The sequence below is a fragment of the Pinus tabuliformis genome, chromosome Q (genome assembly GCF_031772625.1).
Source record: "Pinus tabuliformis cultivar Carrire ecotype Pingquan chromosome Q, CPIR1, whole genome shotgun sequence".
Taxonomy (NCBI): Eukaryota; Viridiplantae; Streptophyta; class Pinopsida; order Pinales; family Pinaceae; genus Pinus; species Pinus tabuliformis.
This window is the reverse complement of record NC_142296.1, coordinates 1143505445-1143514420: the sequence shown is the minus strand read 5'-3', so window position 1 is coordinate 1143514420 and position 8976 is coordinate 1143505445. Positions and strand designations below refer to the sequence as shown.

The 8976-nt window shown below is 36.6% G+C and overlaps 1 protein-coding gene across 1 annotated transcript; it reads left to right on the top strand.

Annotated features, from left to right (window-relative positions):
* Positions 1 to 330: 330 nt before the first annotated feature.
* LOC149223616 (putative receptor protein kinase ZmPK1) lies at positions 331 to 1743 on the top strand. The gene is made up of 2 exons (XM_089387951.1): positions 331 to 745; positions 863 to 1743. Exons 1-2 carry the CDS (start codon positions 331 to 333, stop codon positions 1741 to 1743), a joined length of 1296 nt encoding a protein of 431 aa, XP_089244077.1.
* The last annotated feature ends 7233 nt before the right edge of the window (positions 1744 to 8976 follow it).

Sequence of the window (8976 nt, the reverse complement as noted above, 5' to 3'; positions counted from 1 at the left end):
ATAAAAATATTATATTTTATTGAAAGTAATATAAAATCATACCTAACTTACACCAAAAACAACAAAATTTATTTATACAAAATACTTCTTTATATAAATACTAAAAAAAACATTTCTTTAACAATATAATTTTGTTAAAAAAAATAAAAAAGATAAAATAAATTTTCCAGTAAATCATTTTTATAGTTTTTTTTACCTATCATACTCTTTCAATCACTAACTCTGGACAGTGATGGAGAAGGCCCCAAGAGAAGATTAACTCTAGACATTGATGGAAACTTGAGGCTATACAGTTTGGTGGAAGATAAAGGTACATGGAGCATTGTTTGGATGGTGGTCCGTGATCAATGCATAGTTCATGGCTTCTGTGGAATGTACGGTCTGTGCATATACACTCGAAAGCCCAGTTGTACATGTCCCCCTGGTTTTCACATGAAAGATTCCACCAATTGGTTCCAAGGTTGCCAGCGGAATCAAGAACTGGATGGGCACAGAACAAAGCTTCTGTATTTTACACATACAGATTATCCTAACTTCGATCTATCCCAGCCTGCTGAGATTACGCTGGAAGAGTGCAAACATTTGTGCATGAATAACAGCCGTTGTGAAGGCTTTGTCTACATGGATGGGGCCGGATTGTGTTTTCCTAAGTATTTACTGATCAGTGGATACCGATATCTTGGTCAGACGGGCCACATGTACTTCAAAGTTTCCAGCAATGATTCTACTGTTTCTAATATTACCAGTGTGTCTCAACCTTTGCCATTAAAATGTTCGCCTTCCACAGACGAAGATATTTTGCTATTGCATTTGGTGTTGCAGAGCTGTTTTGTGTAATACTTGGTTGGTGGTATATGTCCAGAACATATAGAGATCCCCGGGGGATTCAAGAACTTCAGCGTTGCAGAATTGAAGAAAGCGACAGATAACTTCGAGTTAAGACTGGGAGAAGGAGGCTTTGGGTCGGTGTACAAAGGCATGTTGATCGATGGTGAGGTGGTAGCAGTGAAGCGACTGGAAGGAGTATCCCAGGGTCATGATCAGTTCTGGGCGGAAGTGAGTATGATTGGGAGAGTCCATCACATGAACTTAGTTCATATGTTTGGCTTCTGTGCCGAAGGAAATCATAGGTTGTTAGTTTACGAGTACGTTGAAAATGGGTCTCTAGCCAAGTATCTGACCCCAGAATGCCAAGAAGTTGGCAACGACAGAATTTTGGGTTGGAAAGAAAGATTTGGGATTGCAGTGGGCACAACGAAGGGGTTAGCCTACCTTCACGAAGAATGTTTGGAATGGATTCTGCACTGTGACATCAAGCCCCAAAACATACTTCTGGACATGAATTTTTGTCCCAAGGTTGCGGACTTTGGGTTGGCGGAGCTGGTAGATAGAGATCTCTCATTCTCCTTCTCCACAATTAGAGGCACACGGGGTTACTTAGCACCGGAGTGGGCAATGAATCTGCCAATCACATCCAAGGTGGATGTTTATAGCTTTGGGATTGTTTTGTTAGAGATAGTGACCGGAAGAAGCTCGTTATCCAGTTCAACAGGACATCTGGTTCAGTGGGTCTCTGCAATGATGAGGGAAGGGAGAAAGATTGAGGAAGTGGTGGATCCGAGGTTGCATAGAGATTTTAATTCGGCAGAGGTGAAGAGAATCCTGAAAACAACACTGCTCTGCATCGAGCAAGACAAGGATGTGAGACCAACCATGAGTCAGGCCGTCGAAATTCTTTCTTAACATGATTCCTTTACATCATCAGATTCTATTTTGTCGAACGACTCAGCCAATTCATTTCCAACTGTCTCTTCCTCTTCGTTCGCAGTTGAGAGTCAGCAACATGCGGCAGAATCATAACGAGTATAATTTTAGGGTTAGGATTTACTATTTGCAAGAGTAGAAGTAAGATATGGGGTTAGGGTTTAATATTGGGAAGCGTTGGTATGTTAGGTACAAGTAAGATAAATATATGAGGTTAGGGTTAAGTATTCCCAATAGTTTGTAGGCCAGGGATGTGTAAGATTTTTTCAAGATATTTAAATTTTAAGATAGATTTTTACTTTTACTATTCATATATAATATATATTATTACAGATATTATTATTATATTATATTTTTTCCATCAAACTATTTATATGATATTATTGTTGTTGTTCACTCATGTCATGACAAGATAAATCTGTTGTTGAATTAATTTTATCTATAATAATAAGGTTAATGAATGGGTGTGTGCAGTATTGAATATGTGGTTAACATGTCATGAAAAATATTGTATCACATGCTAAGCCTGTTGTTAAATATAAGCTTAGAGATTGCAATGTATGCAATATTGAACGCTCTGTAAGTCCATTCATGCTCTGTAAGTTCCCATGAACGCTTGTTAGTTTACAACATGCATGGTTTAGTTTCCAATGGCAGCAGAGTCAAACAAGTTAATGATATGCTGACACAAAATATGGAACTTTCCTACCAAAATTATTTGAGCGACTCCGTGGTAATCCTTAGGCCGAACTAAAGGATAATGGAATTCTTTACACGGGATCTTTAATTTTGATAAGAGATTCATCACCTTTGCAATTTTCCCTTTTTAATAGTTTTAAATGATAATTAATATTTAGATATTATTTATATTATTTTAAATTCATTAATGAATAGTAAATAATATATATAAAATATATAAGTTGTTTTTAAAAATAAATTATTGTAAATATTTATTTAAAATTATTGAATTGTGTATTTTGAAAAAGAATGTGAATTTCTTCATTGAGAGGTATATTTTCAATTATGATGATTTGTGTTGAACAATTTTGATGTTGTAGATATGTGAACTAAATTTTATTTTTTGTATGTTTTAGTTGTAAGTGATTTCACTTTTATTAGCATTGGTATTATCTTTTTTATGTTATTATAACTGATTTATTAATTGGTTTTGACATAGAACTATATAGAACCTTTATTTGTTATTAGAGCATGTTAATTTTTTTCGGATAATCATGTCAATTTTTTGTTAAAATTGGAGAGTAGACATCATTTTCAACCAAAATTGTATTGAGCACTCTAACTTAAACAAATAATGTTGCACATATAAATACACAACTCTTGTTTCAAGATGAACAAATTATCTTGGACACATAATCTCAAGGAATATCTCAACCACACACCAATTTAGGAAGCTAGCTAGTTGGAGAATATATCTCTTAAACCAATTAGATCTTACACCCTTAGAAAATACGAACAAACTCTCTACATAGAGATGAAATCTACCTAATAATAACCAATAATCCTAACAATCAAATATGATCACACACGTTAAACAAGTAGGAGGTACATACTCCAACAATTCTAACCCCTTGCTCATTCTAGAATTTAATGGAAGTGATTATCAGTAATAGGTTATGAGGAGCCAACCGATTGGAACACTTTTACAACCAATGATAGAGCCACTAAGATGGAGGTAAAAAAGAAGAATGTTGAAGATTTATTTCACATTCATATAGTTCTAGATAAGAGCTTATTTCTAAGAATTGCAAGTGCAGAGACAACTTAGGGTGCTCACTCTACAAGAAGCTTACCAGGGCAGTGATCAAGACAAAGTTATCAAACTATGGACACTAAAAATAGATTTTGAGAATCTAAATATGCAAGAAGTTGAAAATGTGATGACTATTGTGTGTGTGTAAAAGATGTATTCAATAAAATGGCTACTTTTGGAGAAAATGTAAACAAAGAGGTTGTGATTTAAAAGGTGTTGAGGTCTCTAACACTAAGGTGGAACCACATTGCCATAATCATTGAAGAAAGCAAGGATTTGCCTACCCTTTAGTTTGATTTCCTAGTGGGATCTCCTATGTCTCATGAAGAAAGATTGAGAGATTCATTTAGAAAAAGTGATAAGAAAGCTTTCTCCTCCAAATTGCAATTTACAAAGAATGAATATGCCAACACTAGCACCAAAATAAACCAAACCCAAGGTAGAAGTCAAAATCAAAAGTATTCAAGAGGATGTAGAGGAAGAGGTGGTTCAAGAGGTAGAGGTAGAGGCCGATTTGATAGAAGAAATAGCTTGTGTTATCATTGTAATAGATATCGGAACTTTGAAAGGCATTGTGGATTCAAAGAATGTAATAATAAAAGGGTGTTAATTATGCTCAAGAGGGTGATGAGGCCTCTCCAAACTATTTATTTGTATCTTATGACAAAGTTGAAAATGGTACTAAAGATGTATGATATTTAAATTAGAGGTGTTCTAAACACATATCAAGAAATAAGGATTTTCATTCTACAATGGATGAAAGTTTCAAATCCAAAATCAAGCTTGGTGATGACAAAACATTTGAGGTTGCTGCAAAAGGAGTTATGGGAATCCATATTAAAGAAGGTATAGAAAGTATTAAAGACATTTATTACACTCCACAATTAAAGCATAATTAATTGGTTGCACATGAATGTCAAATGAAGGTGGTAGGCTTCTAAGAATTTTCTCAACCACCTTTTGATCTGTGACACTCTCCTCATGAGCGCTAACCTCATTTACTACCTCCATGACCTGAGTAATAAACTGATCTACTGATTCAACATATTTCTTTTGTAGATTTTCAAACTCGTTCCTCATGCCTTGATATAACTTTTCCAAAATCTCTTAACCTTGATGGACACTAGTTGCTACGAAAATCTTAAGAAATATGGAGTCTTCAACTCAATTTTGCAAATTCCATAGTGCTCTTGAATCCTTTCTTTTTCTCTCTACTAGTGCATCTCTTTGGGCTCTTGCCATTACTACTAAATATCTAGTTCTTCATATTTGTTGACTACTGCTTTCGAGTAGTCCAAATTCTTCAAAAAAATATTTATCTTTATTTCCTATAGTGGATAGTTGGTACTATTCAATATGGAACCTTTGTGAGTTCTAATTATTGGTGGAAGCCATGATTGACTTCTGTAATATCTCTTCCTTACTATAAATTGGAAACTTTCACATTGATTTTGAAACCCTTATAAAAGTCTCATTGCTTCACTTCTTGAAAGGAAAAAAAAAACTTAAAACACCCAATTATAATAACAAAATCACTTTTCACCAATTTTTTAATTTATTTTGCAATAACCATTTTTCGTTTTTTATTTTTTTTTTCAATACCCTCCACTCTCTCCCCCCCCCCCCCCCCCCCCCCCCCCCCACACACACACACACACACACACACACACACACACACACACATATATATATATATCACCTTTTTTTTAAATATGAAAAATAAATAGCTAAATTAATAAACCACTTTTATCTAGTGATTGTTTTTTTTTTTGAAAAAGTATTTGTAAACCAACACCTTGAAACTTGAAACAATTGACATTTTATTATTAATCGAAAGGATTCATGCGTATTTTTCTTCCGTAAAAAATATTCGTCCTTCTCAAACTTGAAGTTGATCTCCTCCATCCCTCGACAAATTATGAAGTTCAGAGAAATTTTTTTCTTCCTTGGGGGCATAGCTTGCTTTTCTAGCCATTAAATAGATTTTACAATGCATGGAGAAATTTTTAGAGTTATCTAGTAACACTATGAGATTCTAGAGATGTTTAAAATTAACGAGCTTTAAATATATTAGTTATGTGAAAATGACTTGACTTAACATGCAACTGATTGTTCCAATTTGAACATCATGCAATTAATTGCTCACTCTAGTTAACAAAGGAGATTACTATATTTTAACAGTTTACTTAATGTTACAGGGAAAAGTGTCTATATAGAACTGCTCTATCCCACTAAGGTGTGACAACTGCCTTAGAAACAAATAGAGAAAAGCTACTTTCGTTTTTCCTTTATGAATTATAGATAGAGAGGAACAGAAAGACCAACCTCTGTCTTGCACTAATCTCCTGATTTGATTCCTCTCTTCTTTGATAGTCTTTAGCTACCTGCTCCCTTGCACGGCAAGCTTCACAAAGTACCTGTAAGATCACAGAAGCATAGCACTATACAAAGACATGGATCTATAATCATAAACAATCTAGGATCAGATGTAAATTGACCATACAAATGTAGCAAGCATCAATGACACAAGAGCATGGAGGAAAACTTGAATAGCTTTTATTGATAAACAAGAAAGAGCCAAGAGGAGTTACAACCAGTTGTTCTGACCCAGCATCAACCTCCCAGCAAAGAAGCCCCTCTTCACCTCAAACAAAGCTTAGATCACCCAACAATCTGATGTTTGTCTCAAGAAACCAACAGCAATTCCTTACAATATGCAAAATTCCAGCCTCTGGATCTCTGGGATGAGGGATCCATATATAGATATCTGTAATGGAGATGAGTCAGCTTATGATTTGATTAGTGTCTTCCCTTTGATAGCTCTTGCTTCCACTTGGAGATTGATGATCTCTTACTCATCCTTGGTCGAATTCAGTGAGGCAAGTGTCACAGGAGAAGTTTCTGGAAGCTTCCATTGCCTCTCCACCTCGCGGAATGACACTTCCATTTGTCATTTCTCGCCCATCGCACCCCATAGAAGGATTATTGAAATGCAACGCACCCTCACAGTGTATTTAGGTGAGATGCAACGCACTTAGCCAGTGGAGCAGCTGAAATGATCCTGTTTTGACCAATTCTGAGCAGTTTTTCATGGAGAACTTCTGGGAGAAGCTGTAATCTGTTGACCTTGTTCCTTTAGGGGTTAGAACAACACTTTTAGGGACTTAGGAGCCCTTGGTTTATGGACATTTCATGCTTGGGGTTGTAGTGCCCAAAAATGTCTATAACAGTTGCCTCCTAAAGCATGAGGTCGTTAATCTTTTGATGTCGGGTGAAATGCTTTATTATGAGGATCCGAAGTTCTTTCAAGTTGGGAGGAGACCTGTAATAAGATACAATACAATACATTATCTTCATAATATTTTCATGATCTAGTTGAGGCGGGCATTCCCATGCTCAGCTCTATAAATTCATTTTCATGTACATAGGACAGACAATCGTCTGAGTGTAGACTGATGATTCTGATAGAGCCATCATCCTTTTGATTGGATGATTATCTGTTCAGCAATGATGTACATTTGATGTCTTTATTTCCCTGAATATATATCGCAGCCCGGATGGATGAAACTAGATCCGGGGTCTTCAATCTCGTTCGATCTTCACTCGAAGTACAAGTCGATCCATGTGAAAGTTGTTCTGGAGTCGAACATGGAAAGACATTGCCTGATTACCAGCCAATGATGTAAGTTGTTAACAGGTGCGAGAGGAATCACCGATAATGATAATGACCCTCAAGGTACTGCAGTACAATTCACGTGGTGTGAATAAAGGACTTGGCGTCGAACACCACGCAAAATCTTTTGGTCGAAGGCCATTGATGTAAACCTGTCGCCGGAAGTGAGAAACTTGCCATTGAGGCATGCAAGCTTCAAAGTACTGAATGGGGTGTTCCTAGATCAACTTCTTGGATAATGAGCTGATGTCGACAAGAAGCGATCCGTCACAGGAGGGCCTTAATGAATCCCACATCAATGACACAGAATGGAGCAAATGACTTTAATGGAAGTGAAAACGATCTGGTGATACAAGGTTCAGGGTGGCGGTCATGAAAGAATGGAGTATAAATGTATGGTAGTGGGTGAGACACAGGTGAATTCTCTGAATGACTTCTCTTGAACATATCGGCGACACTGATGTGATGGATTGGTAGCATTAACCCCAAATGTGGATGGTAAGATGGGACCATGGTGATGTGACCGGTGAATGAAACAACCCAACCCGACTCGGACACGGAGTGGAAGTGTCATGTTCAAGAGCGACTTGCTACCAACAAAGTTTCTTCAAGTTTTCTTCCCAATTTTCCCCAGTCATTGCTGACCAGTACCTCTTTATTTTTTTCAAGCTTGAGGAGGATAACATATGCTTGTTCTATAATTTTCCCTTCGGGCAAACCCATCGCTATGTTTTAACGAGCCTAGCGATAGTGAAACTCGTTCTCGTCTATAGACAAGTTTGTCGCTATTAATCTTTTTAACAAGTTTAACGACAAAGATAACTCGGTCCTTTTCAATTTTAGAGAGTCTGAAAAAGAACGTAAAGGTAACTCCAAAATTCCTTTTTCGTCATCTAATCCCTTAAGTCCGAAAAAGTATAAAACAATACAGAAGGGATGAATTGTCGATACTTTTAACAAGCCGAACAAACAAGCGCTCGATCTTTTTGTGTAATAATCTCTCAGGTCCAAAAAGATTAAAATCTAGAGGAGAGATAGCACTTCCGGTCCCTTTAACGAGCTGGAGAGGCCAATGGCTCAGCAATCTTTTCATATTTTACAAGTCAATTGAAAAGAGCTTAAAAGAGACTCGTCTTTTGAGGAACGAGTGATAAAATGGGTAGCAACTGATTCCATGTAAGGCTTGGAATTTTCCAATCACGACAGTGTTACGATGATGGCTAGTGAGATCACTCTTCGCAGTTGTTCCTCAAAATGGGTAAACAATCTAATGGAGGTGAATGATCGGCCAATGCAAAAGTGGAGGTGATGGTGCAAACACGACCAAGGCTTTAATGGCTGAAGTACTACATTCACGATGGTTATTTACCGGTGAATAGTTCATTTTTTAATGAGCTTAAACGCGGGGGGAAACATTTGCTCATGTCTTATGTTTATTTTTTAACGAGCTTGAACTATGTGCTAAAACTGCTCGATTAATCCAGTTGTGTGATAAGAATGTCTCATATAAAAACGACAACTTTTAGAGTTTTGCCCCACATCCTTTCTTTATGCAAGTTAGGAAACGACCAATCCTATGAGTTTAAAGGGTTAGAGGACCTACAAATTTAAAAAATAAATAGTCGCTCTTCGCTTGCACTCCAAAAGGTTTGCATGCCCCCAGGTATAAAACAGAGTTTCAAGGTTACCCCTTCTTTATTCCGTTAAAACATTTGTTTTACCGAGAGAGGCCTACCTCTTACAGGTTACCAAAGATTGTTCTATTTAC

Coding starts and splice junctions, on each gene's coding strand:
- LOC149223616 (XM_089387951.1), top strand. CDS start 331: ATGGTGGTCCGTGATCAATGCATAGTTCATGGCTTCTGTGGAATGTAC. Junction 746..862: donor TACTGTTTCTAATATTACCA/GTGTGTCTCAAC, acceptor GTATATGTCCAG/AACATATAGAGATCCCCGGG.